The 27,512-nt window shown below is 46.2% G+C and overlaps 2 protein-coding genes and 1 non-coding gene across 7 annotated transcripts in view; 1 reads left to right on the top strand and 2 right to left on the bottom strand.

Moving 5' to 3' along the window:
- The window catches only part of LIMK2 (LIM domain kinase 2), a 71,680-nt gene extending 58,154 nt beyond the window's left edge, over positions 1-13,526 (bottom strand). Inside the window, exon 1 of one of the 2 annotated variants that reach the window (XM_055254417.2) lies at positions 13,283-13,526. In XM_055254417.2, the coding sequence (XP_055110392.1) occupies positions 13,283-13,298 (16 nt within the window). In that variant the 5' untranslated portion in view covers positions 13,299-13,526. The remainder of the gene's footprint in view (positions 1-13,282) is intronic. The other variant, XM_063623575.1, reaches the window with a different exon arrangement.
- Positions 2,822-2,930, top strand: LOC129468666 (U6 spliceosomal RNA). Its single transcript, XR_008652750.1, has one exon. It is a non-coding gene; the product is annotated as a U6 spliceosomal RNA (small nuclear RNA).
- Positions 13,527-18,994: 5,468 nt separating the features above from the next.
- Positions 18,995-27,512, bottom strand: part of RNF185 (ring finger protein 185) — a 28,082-nt gene continuing 19,564 nt past the window's right edge. For 3 of the 4 annotated variants that reach the window (XM_055252497.2, XM_063623613.1, XM_055252499.2), the window contains exons 6-7: positions 24,356-24,473; positions 18,995-21,516 (exon numbers count right to left, since the gene is read on the bottom strand). In XM_055252497.2, coding sequence (XP_055108472.1) covers positions 21,419-21,516; positions 24,356-24,473 — 216 coding nt within the window. In that variant the 3' untranslated portion in view covers positions 18,995-21,418. Of the gene's footprint in view, positions 21,517-24,355; positions 24,474-27,512 lie in introns of those variants that run through there. The other variant, XR_010117162.1, reaches the window with a different exon arrangement.

A 27,512-nucleotide genomic window follows, 5' to 3' on the forward strand; every position in this document is an offset into this window, starting at 1 on the left:
GGCCCAAAGTAGCAGGAGGCAAAGGAACAGGGTTCCTACCATGCAGAATAAGACTGAGTTAACAGCATCTCATTCGAAAGGGTTAGGCCAATGCTCTGCTAGATGCAGTTTCTGCCTCCACAAGATCTCTGGTAAGGACTTGTCCAACCTCTGCTCATCTCTCCAGGGACAAGGAACTCATGACCTCAAAAGTAGTCTCATTCCATTTTCTAAAAATGGTTCTGATTATCCTTTTTTCTACTGAAACAAAACTTGCCTTTTTCTAGAACTTTCAGCCTTTGCTTATAGCTCTGAGAAGAAGAAACGAACACAATCTCCTTCTTTTCAGTGTCAGCCCTTCCTATGACTATTCCCAGCCAACAGCCAGAAACTTCTCTCTGGGTTAAACATGTTACTGCCTTTTCCTATTCCTCAAAAGCCCTGTTTTTTCAGATTTTTCCATCACCTAATCCAAGAGCTCATTTATTCAACCAACATCATTGGTCCTCTAGATCAGCAGTCCTCAACCTTTTTGGCACCAGGGGCCAATTTTTCCACGGACCCTAGGCTGGGGGTTGGGGGGCAGGGGGGATGATTTTGGTATCAAACTGTTCCAACTCAGATCATCAGCCATTAGTGAGATTCTCATAAGGAGCATGCAACCCAGATCCCTTGCATGTGCAGTTCACAATAGGGTTCACACTCCTATGAGAATCTAATGCCACCACTGATCTGACAGGAGGCGGAGCTCAGGCAGCAATGCTCACTGGCCTGCCGCTTACCTCTTGCTGTGCAGCCTGGTTCCTAACAGGCCACAGACCCCTAACAGTTGGCGGTCCAGGGGCTGGGGACTCATGTTCTAGATACAAAGCTCTTTGTATGTTGGAGTCTGTTAGATTACATAATCTCTGCTCCTTAAGAAGCAAATCCACTGGAAAAGAACTGCTCTTTCATATTGTTCATTTTTCACTTGGATGTTATTTCAGAGATAGAACCAAGTACTATTTTAGTTCAGAAAAAGAAAAGTAATGGTATAAAAGAGAAAGAACAAATATTTCATAAATGCCTCCTATATGTCAAGAACTCTGCTAGGTGCTTTAATAGACCTAATCTCATTTAATTCTCAAAACAATCCTGTGACATAGGTATTATTATACTCACTTAATGGACAGGAAAATTAAAACTTGGGGCAGGGGGCAGGGTTGACTGGCTAAGTGGTGGATCTAGCATTCAAACTCAGGTCTGGCTCATTCTAAAGCTTCTGCTCTTTCCATTCTACCATGTCAACTCTTGTTCACTCCAATGAGGGGAACCAGGAAAGTCTTTGTAGAGGAAGCTGACGCTTGAGCTGAGCCTTGCAAGATAGGGAAGACTTATCTACCACTGGCTGAGAAAGGAGGGTGAAGGGTTGTGCGAGCTGAGACCAGCATAGACAAAAGCACAGAGTCGGTCCATGTTCCTCCAAAACAGAGAGGCCCCAAACAAAATACAATACTCCTGGTATGGCTCAGATGACAACTTCTTGAAATAAAGAGGACAGCTGAGATCAAGCTGTGGTACCTGACTCAGCCCTAGAAAGCAGGACAAGGTTGTTACAAGACTCCCTTGTGCGCTCTGTGTATGCAGCTTTGTTCTCTCTGGGTAACTACAGACTGCCACAGGCACAGTGACAGTCACCGAACCCTGTTTCACAGGCACAGGGGCCATGAATAGACAAAGCACAGCTCCTGGCACTTCAAGATTGCTCAACATCATTCCGGAGCAGCCAATGTACACAGTTGTCCTCCTCGTTCCCCAGAGAAGAGTTAAACAAGCTGGCAAGAGGCCTTAAAACACCACCTCAACCCACCCATTCCGCTCTTCTCATGCCTCAGTAATGGGATATATATATGCCCATCACTCGTTCTTCCTGGGTCTAAAACCCTCAGACTGCTTGTCAAGAGGGGCCTTTTTGGTTTTAGGGTGACAGTGGTCAGAGAGTATGCCATCACGCTCACAAACTCCAAGGTAGAAAGTCTGAGAGACTCACTCAAACCAATCCCAGGTTGGGTTACGGACAGTGGACAAAACAATGAATTAGTGAGAGATTTTAACGAACACAAACATCCAAATGAATCTTCCAAGTTTTGGAAATATATGTAAGGAGCTTTCAGGGTCAGTTTATGAGCTGCCATGCCCCACCCCTAGCAAATCTCATTATTTTAGAGCCACACCTTGTTTCTTATTTTTACTTTTTAACCCAAAAGTAATAGTCTCTAAACTGACCACCCACTTACTCAACAATTCAATCTCTTGGCTCTGAATGACTTCTATTTCCAAAATTCAAATAGGATCAGAACTTTTCACTATGAGGATATTCAAGATAACTTGTTATTGCCATACCCTCCAGAGCTTGCCCTGCTTTCTCCAGTCTTGAGAAACTCAAAGACATTCAATCAACACTTACTTTAGTAGCTGCTCTGGGTTAAGCATGAAAGACCCGAAATCAAGACCCTCTACTCTCTCCTCTCATATCCACCTGGTTTCACTTTCCAAATGTCTCTCTATTCCTTCCCTGTCCCTCACCCCAGCCCTCCTTCAGATCTTTGGCTTCTTTTCCCTATCTACTGTACTCTTAGCTGGCTCATCCACACTGCAAGCTATATCAGCTCTAGGTTAGACTCCCCAGTGTCCACGGAACAAAGGCTGGGCTACTCACTATGACACCCCTGTTCTGGATCCCATTCCATCTTACTTTTTAGAAGAAGTGCACTTTTACTTATCTTTACAGCACCCATCTCCCTCACTGGCTCCTCATTATCATTTAAGTAAGTTCAAGTCACTGCCATCAAAAAAACCTCTGGTACTCTCGCTTCAGCAGTACATACATTAAAATTGGACTGAGACAGGGAAGGTTAGCATAGCCCCTGCGCAAGGATGACATGCAAACTTGTGAAGTTTTAAAATCTAATTTAGTTTTAAAATCTAATTTTTTAAAAAAACAAACCTCTAGATCCCATTTTCTCCTCTAGCTACCACCCTTGTTTCTCCCCTTCACAGCCACACGTATGAAAAAGTTGTCTTGGGAGGCCGAGGTGGGTGGATCATTTGAGGTCAGGAGTTTGAGACCAGCCTGGCCAACATGGTAAAACCCCACCTCTACTAAAACTACAAAAATTGGCCGGGTATGGTGGTGCACGCCTGTAGTCCCAGCTACTCAGGAAGCTGAGGCAGGAGAATCGCTTGAACCCAGGAGGTAGAGGTTGCAGTAATCTCGTCACTGCACTCCAGCCTGAGTGACAGAGCGAGACTCTGTCTCAAAAAAAAAAAAAAAAAAAAAAAAAAGAGGCTGGGCGCGATGGCTCATGCCTGTAATCCCAGTACTTTGGGAGGCCGAGGCGGGTGGATCATCTGAGGTCGGGAGTTTGAGACCAGCCTGGCCAACATGGTGAAACCCTGTCTCTACTAAAAATACAAAATTAGCCGGGCATGGTGCATGCCTGTAATCCCAGCTACTCGGGAGGCTGAGGCAGGAGAATGGCTTGAACCCGGGAGGCAGAGGTTGCAGTGAGGCGAGATCTCGCCATTGCACTCCAGCCTGGGCAACAAGAGTGAAACTCCGACTCAAAAAAAAAAAAGAAAAAAAGAAAAAAGAAAAAAAGTTGTCTACACATCACTGCCCTCATTTCCTCACTTCCCATTTTCTGCATAATGCACTGCAATCTGGCTTCCACCCCCACCATTTCTCTGAAACTGTCTCACCAAGGTCAACAGTAACAGTAACTACTTATTGCTAAATTCAATGGACCCACTTCAGTCATTCTTTCAGCAAATATTTATTGCATGCCAACTATGCATCTGACACTGTGCTGGGGAAAGAGGAGCAAACAAGAGAGAGATTAAACACAAAGCAAATATTAAACAATAATATAATTATTTATTGAGGGCCGGGCGTGGTGGCTCATGCCTGTAATCCCAGCACTTTGGGAGGCTGAGGCAGGTGGATCACAAGGTCAGGAGTTCGAGACCAGCCTGGCCAATATGGTGAAACCTCGTCTCTACTACAAATACAAAAATTAGCCAGGCGTGATGGTGGGCGCCTGTAGTCCCAGCTACTTGGGAGGCTGAGGCAAGATAATTGCTTGAACCCGGGAGGTGGAGGTTGCAGTGAGCCAAGATCATGCCACTGCATTCCAGCTTGGGCGACAGAGCGAGACTCTGTCTCAAAAAATAATAATAATTATTATTATTTATTTATAATTGAGGCAAGTGGTACAAAGATATCAAGTTCAAAACTAGGAAAACAAGGGCGGGCAAAGTATTCCTTGAGGAAGTAATTTCTAAGCTGAGCTCTAAAGGATGAATACAAATTAACTGGGCAAAAAAGAGGAGAAGGAAGGATAACACGGGAGAGGGGGGACATGTGTGAAGGCCCTGGGGCAGGAACAAAAACTTCTCACACATCATTAAAGTTGGCTTTTGCTACCTCCAAAGGGCTAGCAAACCATGTCTGGCCCCCGGTCTGCTACAATCCTTCAATAAACAATTACTGAAAGAGCAAATGGTCCTTACAATGTGGTCCCAAAGGACCCTTCTCTCTCACCATTCCTTACAAAAGAATGCTCTAGTTACAGTTTGACCTATTTTCTATTCCTGCCACTTTTATTCATGTACTTGCATCCTGACATTCACACCTCAAGTTATTCTCTATGTATAAGCTTCTCTATCTTTTCCCTTAATCAAATTTTTTTTTTTTTTTTTTTTAAATGGAGTTTTGCTCTTGTTACCCAGGCTGGAGTGCAATGGCGCGATCTCGGCTCACCGTAACCTCCGCCTTCCAGGTTCAAGTGATTCTCCTGCCTCAGCCTCCTGAGTATAGCTGGGATTACAGGCATGCGCCACCACGCCCGGCTAATTTTGTATTTTTAGTAGAGATGGAGTTTCTTCATGTTGGTCAGGCTGGTCTCAAACTCTCAACCTCAGGTGGTCTGCCCACCTCAGCCTCCCAAAGTGCTGGGATTACAGGCATGAGCCACTGCTCCCGGCCCCTTAATCAAATTTCTATCCTTTCTTTAAAGTTCCCTAAAATCAGGCAGTGTTTGTTTCATTTTGTCTATACCTATTTTACATAATTTGTTATTTACAGTTCACTGCATATGTTTCTCTCTCCTTCAGTCCCTCTCTCTCCACTCTCCTCCCCCATACTCCATTCAGAGAACTAAGGTGTAAGAATTGTATCTTTATTATGTTCTTATCTCCAGGGCCTAACCTTGGGCCTGGTGCAAAACAGACATTCCTTTGTGTGGTGAACCCAACTGAAAATTTGGATCCGACTGCCAGCTATAAAAGCAATTTCCAAAGATAAGTTCCAAAGGTCAGCACAGATGATTCCACTGGAATAACTGTTCTGGCTCCCAGATTACCTATGAGTAGTCTCATGTGGATAAACCTGGCCTCAGTTTACCTGTTATGCATTCACACTGCTTTTCTGTTAGGAAGTACCTGAGCAAAGATATTCACCCAAAGCACACAGCCTCCTAAGCCCAGACCCTCTTCAAGAGAACACTCTTGGCCTCTTTAGCTCTCTTACAGTCTTAAAAATTCATTGATCTATTCTCTTACCACCTTTATTCTAGGAAATGTAAAAGAAATGTAATACTGTAATGCAGTCTTAGGGATTTCTGTGAAGCCTAGTGGAGGACCAATCCAAAGTCCAGTCAGCCTGGGAAGTTCTTCCTTAAGAAAATATCTCATTGTACCAGGCTGTTCATTCTCTCCCTCTATAGTGTTTACCTCTCATATTTGCAGACTTATCAACAGTGGCTACTGATTGTTAAGAGTCCAGAAAAGGGCCAGGCGCGGTGGCTCATGCCTGTAATCCTAGCACTTTGGGAAGCCGAGGCGGGTGGATCACGAGGCCAGGAGATTGAGGCCATCCTGGCTAACACAGTGAAACCCCATCTCTACTAAAAAATACAAAAAATTAGCCAGGCATGGTGGCGGGCCCCTGTAGTCCCAGCTACTCAGGAGGCTGAAGCAGGAGAATGGCATGAACCCGGGAGGCGGAGCTTGCAGTGAGCCGAGATCGCGCCACTGCACTCTAGCCTGGGTGACAGAGCCAGACTCTATCTCAAAAAAAAAAATTAAAATTAAAAAAAAAAAAAAAAGAGTCCAGAAAAGGAGCTTGATTAAGTAAATGTTCACAGTACTCTCAAACAATAAAGGACCCTTATTAGGTGTTTAATAAACAGAAAACTGTGTTTTCAGTTATTATTGGAATTTGTTGCTTTTAATAAGTGTAACTGTGCAACGTAAGGTGAGCATTGCAACAAATGGCTCATTATAGGGGTTCTCACCTTTAAGACCTTTTCAATCTTGGTATAAAATACGTTCACTTGACATTCACTTTATGTATGCTTCTCTCTCCCAACTTAATTAGCAATGTGGCCCTCAAACAAATGTGAATCCATTGGGGCAGGCACCAAAAAAAAAAAAAAGAAGGAAAATAGACTTGCCTAACCATCACAAAGCTATTGAAAGATGGTCCAGCAGGGACTCAAACCCATGCTCAGAGACTACCATGCCAGTCATATTTTTAATACCCTATGCAGCCTCAGACAAGTTGAGACTTGCTCAAGGACACACAGCTATTCAGTGGAAGGGCTTGGCCTGGTATCCCAGCTCAGAGCAAATGCAGTCCCCACAATGTTCACCTTAAACTTGGTCTAAGAGCTTGGTTTCTGCAAATGAGTTCTTTTTAGGCTTCAAAATGGTGAGAAATCCTCAAGCACTGAGAGCTCATGAGACTCTAATGCCTAGCTTAAATCAACATCCTATCCTTTCATTTAAAAAAATCTTCGAAGCTTCTCATGTTCCACCAGACAATGAGAACCAGGAACAAAACTCAGCCAATTCAGTGCAGCATAAAACAAGTATGGTAACCCCTGGGCCCCTTGGGAACTAGTGGGTCAGGTGTATAAATCCCATTTGTTCTGGGACAAAGCAGAAAGCAGAAGGGCAGGGCAGCAGCTGCTGGGGAACAGCCAAGAGAAAAAGATCACATTTTAATGAAGTGACTATCAAAAAGACTAACAGTAATGATTAACATTCCTCTAGATACTCTCCCTGTAACTCAAAGGGTTTTCTTCCTCACTAGCTTACCAAATTTTACCAAAAGGAGTGTCTCAGGAAAAAAAAGATTAGATGATTTTTAAAAGAGCTTGTGAGCTTCTCTAAACCTTAGATTGTTCTTTTGTAAAAGGAGGGATCAAGTGATTTCTTCCAGCTCTGAGAGACTGACACCAAACCAAGAGCCTCTCCTTTTTCAGGTTAAGGCACAGACACAGGTATCTCAGAAAGTTTCCTTCTTGCTGTTGTTCTCTTCTTCCCTTCTTTAGTTTATTTGGAAAAATTTGTGAGGGGTAAATGTATGTGTGTTTGAAACCTGAATCTGTCACTGTTTGCCTCTGTGTCCTTGGGCAAATTATTTGACCTCTCTGAGCTTGTCTCCTAATCTTTAAAAAGAAGATAATACCACCTACTTTACAGGATTACCAAGTGGATTAACAGAAATAATGTAATAGATGTGAAAATATCTCCCATGGTGCCAGGCACTTAGTTGGACCGATTTGTGACTGACTTCTCTTCCTTCCTGCGTGTGTATCTAGGAAGTTGGCTGGGGAAAAGGTTAAGCTGAATACAGAAACTTCTAAAATCTGAAGGGAAGGTTTTCAAAACACTCAGCAAACTTTTTTCTATGTGCCCATGTGCAAGGCACAGAGTAGGCCAGGAATTACTGGGGCCCTTGGTGCGTACTCATGGGGTGTGAAGGACATGGATATACACAGAAATAACATGTCAGAGAGGGACAAACCAGGTGCTACAGGCAAGGCAAGCTCAGTACAGTAACAGAATACACTGCAGTGACAAATGAGACAGATGGTTCTTATGTCTTTCAGGCCACCCAGACTGTAACTTCCAACCAGAAGTTCACTTAACTGTGAATGAGTAGGCATTTTCTTATCTACAGAGGGCCTATAAAAAATATCTTTATCAGAGAACTGATTAACCAATTGATATATTATCATACAGCAGTTCTCTGCCAGTTGTCAATGATAGGGGAAAAAAACTACTTTATGCCAGGCAATGTCCTAAGCACTACGCAAGTATGAACTAACCGAATACAAAGATCCCATGAGATCAGGACTAGTCTTGAAGAACTATTATTGTTCTCATTTTACGGAAGAGGAAACTGAAATACTCAGCTAATAAATGTTTGAGCTGGGATTAGACCACAGGTCTAGTCTCCAAAGCCTGTCTTTTTTTTTTTGAGACGGAGTCTCGCTCTGTCACTCAGGCTGGAGTGCAGTGGCGCGATCTCAGCTCACTGCAACCTCTGCCTCCCGGGTTCAAGCAATTCTCTGCCTCAGCTTCCCATGTAGCTGGGATTACAGGCACCTGCCCCTATGCCCGGATAATTTTTGTATTTTTAGTAGAGACGGGGTTTCACCATCTTGGCCAGACTGGTTTGAATTCCTGATCTCGTGATCCACCTGCCTCAACCTCCCAAAGTGCTGGGATTACAGGCGTGAGCCACTGCACCTGGCTCAAAGCCTGTCTTTAACTACATTTTAGACTTTCTTTCCTGGACAAAACAAATTACAGGCAGAAAGACATGATAAAAAAGAATCCCAGAAAGAATGTTCAAGGAACACTTTAATGAAACCAGGCATTGGTTTCATGTTCTAGTTACTATTCAATGTAAATTAATAAGTAAAATAGTCTAATTCTTTCTACTATATACAAATAGATCAAGGATGTGAAAGAAGGTAGACTTATAAGAGACTGCTACAGTTTTAGGTCCTCTCATTGAAATGAGACGTGTGACGGTGGGCCCTATTAGCCCTGCTCAAGGTTACACTAACAAGAAGGCAGCCCTGTTCTGGGAATCAGCTCAGCCTCCAGAAGATGCAGAAAATCCACCATGAATGTGGAAAGCCTAATACAGCCCCTTGATCATGATGGATTTTTATTTAGTTTTGAAATCTTGTGGTCATTTTGGACCCTACCCTGCTCCATCACACATCCAGGGCCATCCAAGTCACCCTGGCCTGCCTATGTCAGGAGGCATCTTTTATTGGTTGGTGCCTTCTTCATTGCTACCACTAAGACCTCATCTCAGGGCCCACTGTACCCACCTCCAAATTGGTGGCCCTGTGCCCACATCATGACTCTTCCTTTCTCTAAACCTACGGTGTCTACTGTAGACTAGAAACTTCCAAAATCCTCAGCCTGGCATTAAACCCTCTAGTCCAGTTGCACCCACATTCTCAGCTGTACCTTCCACTTCCTATGAATCTTCCACCTCCCAATCCTTGCCTCTACCACAGGTATTTGCTACCCTTTATGAAGACCTGAAACTTGCCTACTTTTGTCTCCTACTCCCAAAGTTTCTTCCCTACTAAGATATCATCTTCCCCACCTTCTTTAAGCCTATTTAAGATTTCTCAAATCTTACCCACTTCAAGAAGTATTCCCTAACCAAAACTGATGGCCACCCTGGATACCCTGCTATTCTTTAAACATGCCAAACACATTCCCTGACAACTCACTTCTTCTATCCCCTTATCCTACTTCACTTCTCTTCAATGGATTTATCCCTGAATATGATGTTCATACATTTACTTGCTGTCTATCTCTCCCCACCAGAAAATACACTACATGAGGGAAGGGATTTGGTCTATCTTGTTCCTTGCTGTATCCCCAGGGGCCAAAAGTGTTTGGCACATAGCAGGAACTCAATATATATTTGTGGAATAAATGTATGAAGAGAATTCTCCCTCATCTTTGAAATTCTATGTTATCATATGCAAGCCTTAAAACAGCTTGTCTTATCAATTTTTTTCTTTTTTTTAAGAGATGGGGATCTTGCTATGTAGCCCAGCCTGGAGTGCGGTGGCTTTTCACAGGTGCAATCTCACTACTGATCAGCATGGGAGTTTTGTTTTTTGCCTTAATTACCTTAACTAGACAGTAAGTTTCTCAGAGGCACAAACTATATATAACTCATTTCCACAAATACTTATTAAGGGCTTACCATGTGCCAGACCCCGTATGTCTTAAGCAGCCTGGAATACTGGAAAGAACACTGGAGAAGTCCTGCCTTGGTTCTGGCTCTACCACTAGTTGAGTGACCCTGGACAATTCCATTTTCTTCCCTGAGCCTCAGTTTCTTCTTACGTAAAACAAGGAGACTATACATTATCTCAAAACTCTCTCCTGGTTCTAACACCTGTTAAAATTTATAAGAGGTAAAACTTGGTCCTGCTCAATGCCACAGACATCACAGGCACTCAGTAAATATTTGATTTCTTTGTTGTTGATTCTCCGGTTACATGAGGAATCTGAGGTGTCTCAGAACATGGTTCGGATGGAATAACAAGTGAAAGTTTAAGTCCCACTTCCTTCTCAGACTCCATAGTCAACTTCATTCTGCTGTTTGTGCTACAGAGAGGAGGAAGCACTAAACTTGAAGTTGGAAAATATGAACTCTGACCACCACCGCTTATTTAGCTATGGAACCTTGTCATTCCTGGGCCTTAGTCTCCTCATCTATAAAAAAGCCATACTTGGCAGGGCGCAGTGGCTCACGCCTATAATCCTAGCACTTTGGGAGGCCAAGGTGGGTGGACTGCCTGAGCTCAGGAGTTTGAGACCAGCCTGGGCAACATGGTGAGACCCCGTCTCTAATAAAAATAGAAAAAATTAGCTGGGCGTGGTAGCACTTGCCTATAGTCCCAGCTACTCAGGAGGCTGAGGCAGAAGAATCACTTGAACCTGGGAGGTGGAGGGTACAGTGAGTTTGGATCGCGCCACTGTACTCCAGCATGGGCAACAGAGCGAGATTCTGCCTCCTCGCCCCCTACAAAAAAATCAAAAAACCATATTGACCTCCCAGCTCGAAGGCTCAAAGGCACTACATGCCTTCCTACCCTAGGGCCTTTTTATGCCGTTTCCTCTGCCTGGAATGTTCTGAGAGCTTTTTTTGCCAGGCTAACTTTTACTTATCTCCAGGGGTCAGCATAAACTTGCATTTTTAAGAAAAGTATTCCCTTCAAAAAAAAAAAGTAGAGGATGGGCATGGTGGTTCATGCCTGTAATCCCAGCACTTTGGGAGGCTGAGACAGGAGGATGGCTTGAAACTAGGAGTTGAAGACCACCGTAGGCAACATAGTGAGACCCTGTCTCTACCAAAACAGAAAAAAAAGTAGAGAAAACCCTCAGACCCTGGTGCACTCTTACAGCACTTATCTCAATTGTTTGCCTTAACTATTATAGCATTTATTGCAATTGTTACAATTATTTATTGTCCATCTCTAGGATTATAAGCACCACAAAGCCAAGAACTATGTCACCACTGTACTCAGCATTTGGCTAAGTATATGACACAGAAGAATCCAACAAATATTCTTTGAATGAAGAAAGAATGCATAAACTAATGCATCCAGAGGCTTTATGCCTCTAGACTATTGTACTGCGAAACCTTTCACAATTTTCTAAGAAACAGCGTTCAACACAGGCAACCTATATTACACAGCTGTTAGAAAAAGTTACTGGAAATCGGCCGCGCACGGTGGCTCACGCCTGTAATCCCAGCACTTTGGGAGGCCGAAGCGGGCAGATCACAAGGTCAGGAGTCCAAGACCAGCCTGGCCAATATGGTGAAACCCCATCTCTACTAAATATTACTAAATATACCAAAAAAATTAGCCGGGCGTGGTGGCGGGCCCCTGTTGTCCCAGCTACTCGGGAGGCTGAGGTAGGAGAATCGCTTGAACTAGGGAGGCAGAGGTTGCAGTGAGCCGAGATTGTGCCACTGCACCCCAGACAGAGCAAGACTCCGTCTCAAAAAAAAAAAAAAAAAAAAAAAGTTACTGGAAATCATTTGAGTTGAAGGACTCTGCAAGCTTAAAAAAAAATCTTTTTTAAGAGACGAGGTTTTGTTTTTAAGAGATGAAGTCTTGCTATATTGCCCAAGCTGGTCTCGAACTCCTGGACTCAAGCGATCCTCCTGCCTTGCCCTCCCAAAGTGCTGGGATTACAGGCATGAGCCACCACGCCCAGCCTAAAAAAATTTGTTTTAGGCATTTCCACCCCTAGCTCTCTCCAGAAGTCTGTTATCACCAATGAAGAGAAAATCCCATGCGCCCTTGCTGAGGAAGTGACCCACTGGTAGCCCAGTCCTTGCATTCAAGATGAAGGAAGTGACTGTCCACAGACGGAAAGCCAGGAAGCAGGGGGCAGATAGCCAGCCCCCATCCACCTCAATACCCTCTTGCCGCCTCTCCAAAGCTCCTGGACGCTGACCTTGGTGGACCCAGAGGGTGGGCCACCCACACAGGTGGCTGGGAAACATAGGAGACAGAAGGTTCCTGCTGCTGGGGGAAAAGACGGGGAAGGCAGGAAGCTACAGGGTGGTGTGTGAGGTGGCGGGGAGGTGACTGCAGGTGCAGCTAACCCAACTCTGAAACTACCCTTCACCCTTCGACAACTCTTCCTTCCAGGAGGTGTTTGGCCACATCCCTCTAGTCTTTAGTCTAGAGAGGCCAAGGGAGCTTCCACGGGAGGACTCAGAACCCCAGGTGGCCTACTTTCGCCACCTGTAGCAGAGATCTTTGAGCCCCAAAAGAATGGTCCGATCTCTCCTTACCCTTAGTCCTGTCCTAAACCTCAAGGGGCTCCATACTCCCTTATTTTCTGCAAAGAGCTCCCAGCCCCGGGGAACTCCCAGACTTCAAGATGCCCGCGAGAAGCCTTGGGTCCTGGGAGGGAAGTCACATCCTCCATTTCCCTCAGAAAACCCAGAACCCCGGGGTAACTCTCCTAATTGTCCTGAACCCTGGAGGATCCTGTACTCCTCAAATTCCACAGAGCTTCCACTATAAGAGAACCTCATGCTTTTCAACTTCCTTAAAAAGGGTTAATTTGGGGGTCTGCGGCCGCCAGGTCCCTCCAAAAAGCTGGATTCCTGGCAGAGCCAGAATCTCTTCCTCCCCGGGACCTCAACTCGCGGGAAGCCGCCCAACCCGCCTGCCCCTCGGAGCCCTCTGTCTCCAGGATGCCCTGCCTCCCCATTCCCGGAGTCCCACCCTCCAAATGCCTGGGGAGCGCTGTGCCCACTCCGCCTCCCAGCTTTTCTGAGGAGCTCGGACCCACAAGGACCCAACCAGCCCGAAACCCCCGAGAGACCGCCGGTTTCCCTCAGGCGCCATGGAGCCGGACTTCGGAGATAACGGCGGGACAGGGCGGAGCAGCTCTTCCTTACCCGCCAGCGCGGACATGGTCCCGGGAGCGCGGAAATGGGGAGGAGGAGGCGGGGAACACAGCAGCTCCCCTCAGCTCCCTCAACTCCCCTCAGCTCCTGCAGCCGCCGCCTCAAGCGTAGAAGGACCACAGCCCCAGGCGCGAACGGGATGCACCACCTACGGCGCCCTGGGAGGACCAAACCACACCTGGCACAGGGGACTGCCCGCCGACGCCCCGCCCCGCCGCTCTCAGGCCCCGCTCCCGAGACGCGGCCCCGCCCCCTGGCTCTGGCTCTGGCTCTGCAGCGGCCCTGGCGCCCCCTAGTGCGAGCGGCGTCCCCTCGAGGTGCTCCCGCCGGTAAGGTTGATTCTGTGGGGGCCGGAAGTCTCAACACGGATGACAGTCCGCACCCATCTAGTCGCCCTCATTTACAGATAGGGAAAGTTAAGGATCAGAGGCTAAGTTCGACTACCTCGAAACGGCTTCGCTCATTAGGAGGAGAGCCGGGATGGAAGCCCAGGCCTTGCTGACTGCCAGTTCAGAGCTCTTTTCAGTAGTGTTTGGAATCAGGAATATTACAATGGAGGAGCCACGTCTATCCCACAAACAGCTTTGAGGATGGACTTTTCTTAGAAGCTTCTAGCTCAGAGAAACCACTTCTCTGCGCCGCTATGAGTAAACTGACAGTAAATAATCTCTAAGTCAAAGATAGTTGGAGGCGACCAACCAGCATTCCAGGAGCAGATCCTCAGCCAGGCCAATTAGGTTTAGCGCAGGACGCTGGAGCCTGTGCGCCCCATTGCAAGACGAGCATTCCCCTGCAGGAACATGGGCCTACCATTCCCAGGTCTTCCAACCTTTCAAAACATGCCAAAAGACCGGGCGCGGTGGCTCACGCTTGTAATCCCAGCACTTTGGGAGGCCGAGGCGGGCGGATCACGAGGTCAGGAGATCAAGACCACGGTGAAACCCCGTCTCTACTAAAAATACAAAAAAAAATTAGCCGGGCGTGGTGGCGGGCGCCTGTAGTCCCAGCTACTCGGAGAGGCTGAGGCAGGAGAATGGCGTGAACCCAGGAGGCGGAGCTTGCAGTGAGCCGAGATTGCGCCACTGCACTCCAGCCTGGGCGACAGAGCAAGACTCTGTCTCAAAAAAAAAAAAAAAAAAAAAAGCCAAAAATCCAGATATTTAGGTGAAATTTGCCACTTTTAAAAAATGTTGATAGCATCAAAAAGTTCTTAAAATTCCATGTAGACCAAATGAAACACACCTGGCCACTAGATTTGCCCTGTGGGCTGCCAGTTTACAATCTTCTATGAGGAGGAGGGATTACAGGACTAAGAGTTAGGACAGCTGACTGGGTTATGGCAGCTGCTAGCTGGCTGAGTAGCTTTGAGAACCACTTCCGCTCATTAGGTTTGGAAGGAGATTGGGGTTCTCTGTGTGATTAAGATATTAATACATCATCAGCCAGGTCAGCTGGTCCCTGATGACCCACCCTCCCATCAGATTCTCTCACGATAGGTCTTTCACAATTGTCATTTCCTTACTTCAGATTTAGATCACAGGAAACGTGTCCAAATGACCAGAAAGAGGATGGGGCCCAGGGAAATGGATTCTGTCCCCCTCACCCCCACCCCGACCAAAGACAATGTTCAACCCAGCTGCCTCTGGTCCCAGCAGTTGGGTAAGCAAAGGCAAAGGCAAAGGCGAGCACAATTCTCTTTCTTCCTGCTCTAATTCAAACCGGATGCCGGTCAGATTTTTCTGTTCTGGGTGTGGCAGGTGGCTCACGATGTCCTGAGTGTGCACAAAGTGCTGGGGAGGAGGGCTCTGTCCCATTTCCGTTAATTCCTGGGAACTCTTTTCAGTATTTAGTTTTGTAGTTTCTGAGGAAATCATCATAGTAAACACAAGATTGTGTATTGAATTAAAGTGACAGGAATCCAGGGACTCTCCTGACAAGCTGCCTCATGGCTAGCAAACAGGGGACAGGGACTTTCCCCACCCTTCCTACAGAAAGAATTGACACTGTATTTTCCCAGGCAACAAAGCACTGGCATCCTGGGAACCAAAACCTCCTGGGTGTCTTCCCTCTCCCTCCATTCCACATCAAGGCACCCAGGTCTATCTGTTCTCCCTCCTCATTCTCTCTCACATTCCACTTCCTCCTACCTCTAGCCTCATGGTCTTCACCAGCAGGGAGTTGGGGAATAGCCAAGTTCTCCAAGTTCCTCCTAGGGAAGTTCAGGCGACTCTGAGAAACGCAAGTTGAAAATGTAATGGAAGGGAATAGCTTTCTGTAGAAATGCTACAGCCAAGAGATGTATTTTTAATATGGACCCAAAGAACATTCCAGAAATCACTTGTGAACTCAAGGGGGACTTCTGGAGGGTAGAGAAAGCCTGGGCAGGGAGTAGACCAACTGAGTTTCAATAGCACCCAAGTTACCTGTCCACAGTTTGTCTCACTGGCCATAGCTTGGTTAGTCCCTAGGGCCAGATCCTGCCAGCCGCCTCACAGTCAACTCTCTGAGCCTAGGATCCTGAAACCTGGACCTTGAAAAACAACTCAAGGTTCTGCCCTCTTGAAGGTTCTGGTCCACTGGTACCCAACCAGACTTGCCCAGTGTCACTTCTACTTGCTTCAAACTGAGCCAGTCTCTGCCCTCCCTGAATCATCCTACCCAAAACTGACTGGTTAATCTTCCGAAAGTGTGTTTCTGGACCTGTCATCTCTCTGTTCAAAACCCTTCAACAGCACCCCACTGCCTATAAAATAAAAGCCAAACCAGCCCTCATGAGCTGACTACATCTCACCCTGCGGACTTGTCTCCCTATTCCCTTCACTCCAGGACTCTGCTTTTTCCTGAGCACATCCTGCCTTGCGCCACCTGCCATTCCTACAACAACCAGCTCTTCACGTTCTCTGTAATTTTGTGCCCCACTCTGCCCAGAGTGCAGTCTTGTTTCTCAACTCTAAATGATATAGTGGCATCTATAACATCACAAAGTAGGACTACGAGACATTAAGTGCCTCCAGATAAGACGCACCAAGTATATACTATCACCCATGACATAGTCTTACAAAACAAAAATAATAAGTTTGAATCTGGTCAAGCTTCTAGATCTAACAACCAACTTACAGGAAATACATGGGGAAGAGGAGCTTAATAACATTTCCATGATGCAAATAGCAAAAAGGACGCTGTGGGAAATGCAACAGGACAAATAACCTAGTTTCTTTAACAGATAAACTGCAGAGTAGAAAAAATTTCATAGACAGGCCAGGCAAGGTGGCTCACCCCTGTAATCCTAGCACTTTGGGAGGCCGAGGTGGGTGGATCATGAGGTCAGGAGCTCAAGACCATCCTGGCTAACACGGTGAAACCTTCTGTACTAAAAATACAAAAAAAATTAGCCGGGCGTGGTGACGGGCGCCTGTAGTCTCAGCTACTTGGGAGGCTGAGGCAGGAGAATGGCGTGAACCCAGGAGGCAGAGCTTGCAGTGAGCTGAGATCCCGCCACTGCACTTCAGCCTGGGCGACAGAGCGAGGTTCCGTCACACACACACACACACACACACACACAAAACACAAAAAAATTAGCCAGGCACGATGGCGGGTGCCTGTAGTCCCAGCTACTCAGGAGACTTGAGGCATGAGAATCGCTTGAACCCGGGAGACGGGGGCTGTAGTGCGCTGGGATCGCATCACTGCACTCCAGTCTGGGCGGCAAGTGAAACTTCGTCTCAAAAAAAAAAAAAAAAAAAAAAATTCAGAGACAAATAATAGCAATATATGAAACTGATTTGGATCTCAACTGAAACTACACAAGTTATGAGACAACTAGGGAAATCTGAACAATGTGATTGGATATGATGATTTTAAGAAATTTTTTAAAGGTATTTTGCTTTTTTTTTTTTTTTTTTTCTTTTGAGATGGAGTCTTGCTCTGTCGCCCAGACTGGAGTGCACTGGTGCGATCTCGGCTCACTGCAACCTCTGCCTCCCGGGTTCAAGCGATTCTTCTGCCTCAGTCTCCCAAGTTGCTGAGACTACAGGCGCATACCGCTATGCCTGGCTAATTTTTTGTATTTTAGTAGAGACGGGGTTTCCCTATGTTGCCCAGGTTGGTCTCGAACTCCTGAGCTCTGGCAATCCGCCCGCCTCACCCTCCCAAAGTGCTAGGATCACAGGTGTGTGCCATCGTGCCCAGCATATTTTGCTTGTTTTTAAAATACTTGAGATGCATATCGAAATAATAAATGACATATGACTGGGGTTTGTTTCTGAATAGTTCAGACAGTGGGAGAGGAACAGTGTGCAGGACGTATAGATGCAACAAGACTGATCTGAGTTGATAGTTACTGGAGTTGGGTGATGGCTACACGGAGGCTTTATTGTCCTGTTCTACTACTGTTTTTTTTTTTCCCCATCGAAAACAAAAACCTAAGGCTGGGCATGGTGGCTTACACCTGTAATTCCAACACTTTGGGAGAACCTACTGAGACCGGGAGTTCCAGGCTGCAGTAAGCTGTGATCACACCACCGCACTCTAGCCAGGGCACCCGAGTAAGACCCTGTTTCTAAAAGGGTCTGTTGCCCTGGCTAGAATGCACTAGCATGATCACAACTCACTGCAGCCTTGACCTCCCAGGCTCAGGTGATCTTCCCGCCTCAGCCTCCCTCCCGGGTAGCTGGGACCACAAGCATGCACCACTGTGCCTGGCTAATATTTTTTATTTTTGTAGAGATGGAGTCTCCCTGTGTTGCCCAGGCTGGTCTCAAACTCTTGGCCTCAAGCGATCCTCCCACCTCAGCCTCACAAAGTGCTGGGGTTTGTAGGTGTAAGCCACCATGCCTGGCCTAAAATTAAAATCTTTCAAAAAAGAAAAAAAAAAACCTGGTCTTTTCTCATTGGGCTTATGAGCTCCTGAAGTTCCCTCACCTTTGCATTCCCCACTGTATCTTGGTACTATTCACTTTGATAACTGCTAGATCAAAATCTAAAAGGAAGAAAAAAAGCTCTTTTCAGAGGAATTACCTGTAGTTCTGGCATGTTGGGGAGCCTGAGGCTGGGCCAGATTTGTAACCTCAGCAACATCTTCCATCTCACACTATACCCTGCTACTAAGGAACCTTAGGGAGGGACACACCTTCTGCTCCAGAGAGGACTTGGCTGAGAGCCCACCTGCCCTGTTACTAAACAGATGGAGAGACGCTCACAGTGAGTAACCTATGATTGTTCTAAAGGCTCTGATAAGCCACAAGCTAAGCTCCATTGCGCAGCTTGTCACTTACCAAGCTCAGGAATGCCATGTACTTGTCAGGACTGGGGCTGCCTGTCAGACAGGTTTTATCTTGGGCAAGGCTGTGTATGAAGTCAGGCCTCCAGCCTACATTTATGATCTCTAATTATCAATAGTTGTTTAAAGACTTTCTTTCCGTTTTTGTTTTTTTTAAGAGACAGTCTTGCTTTGTCACCCAGGTTGGAGTTCAGTGGCATGATCATAGCTCAATGCCGCCTTGAAATTCAGGGCTCAAGCAATCCTCTCGCCTCAGCCTCCAGAGTAACGAGGACTACAGGCATAAGTCATGCCCAGCTTCTTTGAAGACTTTCGTCCTCAGTGTGACATTACGGAGGATGCACAGGAGCCTCCATGAGGGCATACCAGTGTGACTACTCCCCACCCATTCACCCTCCATGACACAGACAAGAAGTCCAAGCTCATAGGAATATAAAACCATTTGTTTAATTCTAAATCAAATCACTTTCACAACAGTGAAAATTAGTGACTGGTTAAGGTGTGCCACTGTACATATCATCATTTTCTGACTGGGGTCAGGACCTGGTCCTAGTCCACAAGGGTGGCAAGAGGAGGGTGGAGGCTAAGAACACAGAAAACACACAAAAGAAAGGAAAGCTGCCTTGGCAGAAGGATGAGGTGGTGAGCTTGCCGAGGGGTGGTGGGAAGGGGGCTCCCTGTTGGGGCTGAGCCAGCAGTCCCAAGTCAGCTCTCCTGCCTTACTTAGCTCCTGGCAGAAGGTGAGTGGGGACCTACAAGGTTCAAAATCAAATGGCATTTGGCCAGCCTGGCTTTACTAACAGGTTCCCAGAGTGCCTCTGTTGGTTGAGCTCTCCTGGGCTCACTCCATTTCATTGAAGAGTCCAAATGATTCATTTTCCTACCCACAACTTTTCATTATTCTTCTGGAAACCCATTTCTGTTGAGTCCATCTGACTGAAGTCCTCTCTCCCTCCACCAGTTGGGGCCACTTAACTGAGGGGGGTCCCACCAATTCTCTCTAGAGCAGAGACACTCCAGAGGCCCCTCCAACTTTGGGGATTTCCAGAAGGTGATAAAAAGCACTCTTGAATGTGTGCCCAGGAATGTTTAAAATCTATCAGGCACACTATAAAGCTGGTGGCTTCTTCCTACCAAGTGGATTCGGCAAATGAACCACCTACTCAATACTTCATATTTTGTCTGTTTAAACACTGAACTCTGGTGTTGACAGGTACAAAGGAGAAGAGATGGGGACTATGAAGAGGGGAGGGCTTCCCTCATGTTCCTCAAGATCTTTGTTTCCACAAACTATGCAGTCATAATTGGGAAAAAGCACTAGGTGGGGCTTCCTACCATTTGTTGGTTATTGCTGGGGTTAGCCAGGAGCAATGTGGATGGCAAAGTAAGAGAGAGGCCCAGAGGAAGCCCATCTCCCCCCAGCTTTGGGGTATCCAGAAAGAGGCTGGATTTCTGGGATGAAGCCTAGAAGGCAGAGCAAGAACTGTTCCATCAGACAAATGGTCCTACCTGCTTGGTACCATATTCCCTCAATAAGATTCAGAGAAAGAAGCTTGTGAAACTGAAAATCAAATCAAGGTATTGCGAAGAATAATTTCCCCTGATTCCACAGGAGGGAAGACCACACAATATCACTGTGCTAGGGCTCCCTAGGCCCTGCCACCTGGCTTTACAAATCATCAGGGGTTGCCTGCTTGGGAGTCACATGCTTCCCTGGTTTTAGCACACATAAAAGGAGTTTTCAGGGAACTCTATCAAGCCATACCAAAATCAGGGTCACATGTGGGTTTCCCCTTTCCTTGCCTCTTCATAAAGGACAACTTGGCTTCTGAGGATGGTGGTCTTCTGCATGCAGTTGGGCTGACCTGACAAAGCCCCCAGTTTCCTGTGGCAGGTTCTGGGAGAGGATGCATTCAAGCTTCTCCAGCCTAGGGGACAGGGCTGCTTGTTCAGTTATTCCTGCCTTGGAGCTCCAAATCCCACCAAAGTCCTGACTCCAGGTCTTTCCTAATGCACAGTAGTCAGTCTCAGCTTCAGCAGTATTCTCGGCTGTATGTTCTCTGGCAGAGAGAGGCAGATGCCCATAGTTTTAGGGAGAAAGCTGATGGGAAATCTGTGAGTGAAGCCACATGTCTCACCAGGAATAATTTATGCCAGGAGACCAGGAAGTCATTCAAGTTGTTCTCTGAGGCCAAAGACACTGAGCACAGCCCAGAGCCAATAAAAGATCTTTGAGTCTCTGGTGAATTTATGAAGTGACCCCAGCTTTAGCGGCTGCAATTATGATTTTCATGGGACAGCAATTTCTTGCATCTCTACAGAGGAAGAAGAGGGGGAGTGGGAGGGGGAGGAAAGAGAACAGAGCAGCACTGGGATTCGAAAGGGGAACCTCTCTATCTGAGGAGCCCCCACTGGCTTCAGAGGCAACTTACCAAAGGGTATTTAAAGAGATGAAAATTTCCAGAAATAACATTTGTGCATCCTTTTGTTTCTGTAATATTAAACTCAGGTGAAATTATACTCTGACAGTTTCTCTCTTTCTGCCTCTTCCCTCTGCAGAGTCAGGACCTGCAGAACTGGCTGAAACAAGATTTCATGGTGTCACCCATGAGAGAGGACTCAATGCCAAGGTCTGAGGTTATAGGGTGTTTACAGCAGTGGCGATACTCAGGGGTCATCGCCAACTGGTCTCTAGTTCCAAAGCTCTGATGAAGAAACAAGACTCCTTGATGTGTTACTGATCCCACTGATTCCAGGAGTCAAGATTAGCCAGGAAGCCAAACACCAGGTGTTGGGGTGGCACGTCACCAGTCCAGAGCCCTGCCACGGATGTAGGCAGGAGCCCAGCATTAGGCAATCAGGAGCCAGAACATGATCACCAGGGCCACAAATAGGAAAAGGCGTGACAGGAACTGCTCGTCCACATACTGGGGTGTCCCAGGGACAGCTGGAGAGACAGAAGGGAGAGAACAGGCTATTAGAACACTGCAGCTATGCACATTGCCCACTCAGGCCAGAAGTTGACAGCACCAATCTTTATCTCTTTACAACATCAGAATCCTACATACAAAAAGATTTCTTTTTTTTTTTTTTTGAAACGTAGTCTCACTCTGTTGCCCAGGCTGGAGTGCAGTGGCATGATCTCAGCTCACCACAACCTCTGCTTCCCAGGTTCAAGCGATTCTCTTGCCTCAGCCTCCTAAGTAGCTGAGATTACAGGCATGCGCCACCACACCTGGCTAATTTTTGTATTTTTAGTAGAGATGGGGTTTCACCATGTTTGTCAGGCTGGTCTCAAACTCCTGACCTTGTGATCCGCCTGCCTCAGCCTCCAAAAGTGCTGGGATTACAGGCGTGAGCCAACGTGCCTGGCCTTTTTTTTTTTTTTCTTTTTGAGATAGAGTTTTGCTCTTGTTGCCCAGGCTGGAGTACAATGGCGCGATCTCGGCTCACTGCAACCTCCACCTCCTGGGTTCAAGCCATTCGCCTGCCTCAGCCTCCTGAGTAGCTGGGATTACAGGCACGCACCACCACACCCGGCTAATTTTTTTTTTTGTATTTTTAGTAGAAACAGGGTTTTACCATGTTAGCCAGGCTGGTCTCAAACTCCTGACCTCAGGTGATCTGCCCACCTCAGCCTCCCAAAGCGTTGGCATTACAGGCATGAGCCATTGCGCCCAGCCAAAAAAAATTTCTAAACCCCACATAGTATCAGGCAAAATGAAACTATGTGGAACAATAACAATAAGGACAAGACATGGTCCAATTTATCATAAAAGGTTTGGCCTGCACATGCAAATAAACCAGGTGATTAACAGGAAACTCTTGCAGGAAATAATGAAAGCAAGCCTACTGTTTGTTAAGTATCTTCTATCTGCTAAGTGTTTTGTACATGTTATTATTTGGTGGATATTATTATTTCCATTTTGAGTAGGAGGCAGCTGAAACATAGGTTTGAGGTGATCTGTTCAAGATTGAAAGGCTCAGAAGTTAGTGGCAGAGCTCTGCAGCCTCTCCACACACTGCCTCTCAAGGGCCCCACAGGGATTGCCTTCCTTTTCCGGAAGAGAACTAGGATCCAGACAGGCAAAATGACTTGTTTTTCAAGGTAGAGGCAGAAGAACTGGGGTGAGAACCTAAGTCTCCACTCCTCTCTGCTTTGAGAAAAGCTACCCTTTAGAGCTCCCTGTTCTGACTTTGGAGGAAGGAGGATAAAATAATCTGTATCCAGGATGGGCAAATTGTACCAAGCATGACAAGGGAAAACTGTGACTGTGGCAGGGGGATAAAGTGATCCAGAGTCTAGCCTGGCTGTGGAACTCTGCTTAGCTGGGGAATCCAAGGTTAGCCTTGGACCAGGTTAGAAGGATGCAAGCTATCAGGCAGGTTCTTGCTGGCTTCATAGGGATTTGCCCTTTCTTCAGGGCAGAGTACACCCTATCTTTTGGGGTATCCTTCCTCTGAAAAACAAATGTGAACAGAGGATAAACCTTCAAGGCAGATAAGGTAAGAAAGGGCATCCCCAAGGCTGGGCGCGGTGGCTCACGCCTGTAATCCCAGCACATTGGGAGGCCCAGGTGGGCGGATCACGAGGTCAGGAGATCGAGACCATCCTGGCTAACACAGTGAAACCCCGTCTCTACAAAAAAAATACAAAAAAATTAGCCAGGCATGGTGGCGGGCGCCTGTAGTCCCAGCTACTCAGGAGGCTGAGGTAGGAGAATGGCGTGAACCTGGGAGGTGGAACTTGCAGTGAGCCGAGATTGTGCCACTGCACTCCAGCCTGGGGGACAGAGCGAGACTCCATCTCAAAAAAAAAAAACAAAAAAAAAAGGCATTCCCAAGATATCTTGGTGCTGAGATTCCTCAGTTGGATGCTCTGATGGATTGACGAAGACAGGCAGGCAGGCAGGCAGGCAGTCAAGAAAGACTTACAGATCGCCTGCTGTGTACCAAGGACCAGGGTGGGGATGAGAATAACTGGGATGACCCAGTTACCATCTTTAGGGCATAAGCTCTTGGCATGAACCACACAATGGTCACTTCTGTACCATATGCTGTGTCCAGTGCACATGAAGCTCCAACAAGTGCAGGCAGAGCTCAACCGATCATGGCATCTCTGCAGGCTCCACAGTAAGGATCTTGGCTTGGGTGTTCACGGCACCCATCTCATTGCCTTGCTCTGTACTGAATGCAGATGGCATTTTCAAGCAGTAGGAGGGAGAAATGCAGCAGCAGTTGGTAGACCTAGACATGGTTCCCACAGGGCTGAGGCTGCTTGTGACCAGCCTCATGTTGTGTCCTGAAGGAAGCTGGACAGAGATGCCAGAGAATGGAGATGCCCTCACTCCTTATGGGTCATCTCACGTTTCCATGCCCCCAAATGGTCAAAGTGGGGAGTAAATGTGCAGAACTAGGCTTTTCCTCAGCCCAGTATCACTTACAGTTTTCCATTTTATAGACATGGGGTATGTCTTGGTAACATTACTGAGCATTTTCTGATCTGTTAAACAGAGCTAATCACACACCTGTTCCATAGGGTGGTTGTGATGATCCCCTGAGCCTGGAATGGAAAGTGCTATATATATGCATGCCTAATAGTTGGTAAGTGCTCAACATTGTTACCATGTCTGTAAGTGATCTAAAAACAGCTTAAGATATTTTGAAAAGGCTGATTATCTATGTAGTGACAATGATCTGTAACTTATATACTGCTGAATTCCAAGGAGCTTTCAAGCAATATTACTAAGATATCTTCCTAATTTCTCAAGGAAATAGTGTCTTACCTGGAGGAGGCCGCCCATCATTTATATTAAATGCTGTGGCAAATATCCCAAAGGGAAATGCCCCAATTCCAAAAGACATCTGGAAGCCACCATCTCCAAATCCAAATCCTTGAAATCCCTGTGTGGAAGAAAGGCAATTAAGGGCAGGTGAATCAGGCAGGTTTCTCCTGTGCCTGTCAAAACTCAACATACCTCACATTGTCTTGCATGTGGCACCTGCCTCTTCTCCCTACCTTGTGCCACATGTTTCGAAGGTGGGGGACAGCTTTTCCTCCCATATATACCCTGAAGTAGAGGAACTCTGGCAAGCCCTCTGCCCTTTTAGCCTTAGCTTCCAGCTAAGAATCTATGAATGGGCCAAAAAGGACTGGCTCTGACCCAGTGTGAAACACCCTGCTGACAAAAGTCAGCACTCACAGGGCTTGAGGATATTTTCCAGAGTCTCACATTAGCTAGTAACATCTTCTACATGCTTTATAGGAGCAATATTGACAGTCACCCCTGTGCCCAAGGGAACATCAAACAAGCTACACATTATCTTTAATAGCAAAAATGTTGAAACTCTAATTAGCCAACAATGGAAGTCATGATCAAAATCTTGATACATGCATTCAAAGAACCATTATCCTGACTTAAGCGGTAACACTGAAAAACTCTTGTGACCAAGTTATCAGACAAAATTGTTTGAAAACTGTGGTCACAAGTACATGACAATATGTAGGTATATGGACAAGTTACAGATTAAAATTTCTTTTAATATTGTTACATAGAATTTTTACATTTTAAAACACTTTAATGTTTTCTGATTATAAAAGTAATATATGCTTGCTATAAGAAACTCACACATTACAGAAATAATTGACAAAGAAAGTCAGAGATGTTCTATTCACCTTCCCACTTCACAGCTACTCCACTTTACCTCTGAAGTAACCACTGTCAGCAGTTTGGTGTTATCACCCTCAGTTTTCTTTCCCTGTGCATGTTCTACACTGCATCCTCTTTCACATGAAAAGATTCAGTAGGAACAATATTGTGAATAAATAACTCCCTTTTCTAAAGCGTGAGCGCTGTGCTAGGCACCATGTTAAGCACTAGGACACATAAATCATGTTTAATTTTTACATTGGCTTCATCTGCATTTTACAGATAACCAAACTGAGGCTTGGAGAGGTGAAATAACTTGACCAAGGAGTACAGTTTAGATCTAAAACTAGGTCAATTTGATCTGAAAACACATGCTTTTCTTTTTCTTTTCTTTTTTTTTTTTTTTTGAGACAGGGCCTCACTCTGTCACCCAGCCTGGAGTGCAATGGTGCAATCATGGCTCACTGTAGACTCAACCTCCCAGGCTCAAGCAATACTCCCATCTCAGCCTCTTGAGTAGCTGGGACCACAGGTGTACCCCTCCATGCCTCGCTAATTTTTAAATTTTTTTGTACAGATAGGGTCTCACTTTGTTGCTCAGGCTGGTCTCAAACTCCTGGGCTCAAGTGATCCTCCCACCTCAGCCTCCCAAAGTGCTGGAATTAGAGGCCAGAGCCACTGTGCACGGCCTTCATGCTCTTAATTACTGTGCACATCTTTCAAATATTTTTTTCTCTTCCCCTGCATCCCTGATGAGAGGTTTAGAACAAATGATTTTAAAAATAATAAAAAGAAGACAGACTATTGGGCCAAATGCTCTTCACAAAGAGCTCAATGGCCTTCATTTATGAGTCTTTTGCAAGTCACAAAAGTAGCTGCTCTCCGTCACACACTGAGCAGCCTGGCATCTAGTTCCAAACTTCTTGCCAGATGGCATCACCTATAAAGCCTAACAGCTGACTTAATGAGAGGGCAAACCTAAAGGGAAGGAAAACAAAGAGTTTCCTTCTCCTCAATACAAAGTGCCTCCTACTCAGTTCATGGTTGAATCTAACGGCTCCTGGGACTGAGGCTGCCTTAATTGGGAAGGTGCAATTGTTTCATCAGGAACCACAGATTCATTCAGTGCAATCCTGAGGACTAACCATTCTGCTTCCCTTCTAGCAACATCTATATGATCTCACCAGTCCATACATTTGGTGGGATTATGTTCCTGGGCCAGAGTATGCAAAAAAACATCGCTAGTAGCTGCAGGTGCTTATAAATGCTAGAGATATGCACTTTGGTCATCAAGGCCAGGGCCTCTGGCTTCCGGGGGCCTCTGATTCCTGCATTGGTTGCTAATGCTCTGTAGGAAACCAAAACCTAGGAATGTTAAAGTGGTGTCACCTGGTGGGTCAAGAGCAGAGACTTCAATACCAGCCAGATCTGGGTTTCAGCACTGTATGTGTGGCGCTGGACAGATCACTTTACCTATCTGGGCCTCAGTTTCCTCCTCCGTTAAATGAGTTGATGTGAGGCTTAAATGAGATCATGCATATAAAGCTCTTAACATATAGTTATTTCCATATAGTAACCATTCAACAAGTGTTCACTGCTAGTATTATTATTAAGGGTAATCCGGAGAAGAGAACCTTAATTTTTTTTTTTTTTTTTTGAGATAGAGTCTCGCTCTGTTGCCAAGGCTGGAGTGCAGTGGTGCGATCTCAGCTCACTGCAACCTCTGCCTCCCGAGTTCAAGTGATTCTCCTGTTTCAGCCTCCCGAGTAGCTAGGACTACAGGCACATGCCACCACGCCCAGCTAATTTTTATGTTTTTAAAAAAGAAGAGACAGGGTTTCACCATATTGGTCAGGCCAGTCTCGAACTCCTGACCTCAGGTGATCCACCCGCCTCGGCCTCCCAAAGTGCTGAGATTACAGGTGTGAGCCACTGTGCCCAGCTGAGAACCTTAATTTCTTTCAAGATCCCTGACTCAATAATCCTACTCCTGGAAATCCCAATAAAATGCCATTATTCAAACTCAAAAAAAAAAAAAAAAAGGTGGCAGTGCGCGGTGGCTCATGCCTGTAATCCCAGCACTTTGGGAAGCCAAGGAGGGAGGATCATCTGAGCTTGGGAGTTCGAGACCAGCCTGACCAACATGGAGAAACCTTGTCTCTACTAAAAATACAAAAATTAGCTGGGCATGGTGGCCCATGCCTGTAATCCCAGCTACACTGGAGGCTGAGGCAGAAGAATTGTTTGAACCTGGGAGGCAGGGGTTGTGGTGAGCCAAGATTGCACCATTGCA

The sequence above is a fragment of the Symphalangus syndactylus genome, chromosome 18 (genome assembly GCF_028878055.3).
Source record: "Symphalangus syndactylus isolate Jambi chromosome 18, NHGRI_mSymSyn1-v2.1_pri, whole genome shotgun sequence".
NCBI lineage: Eukaryota > Metazoa > Chordata > Mammalia > Primates > Hylobatidae > Symphalangus > Symphalangus syndactylus.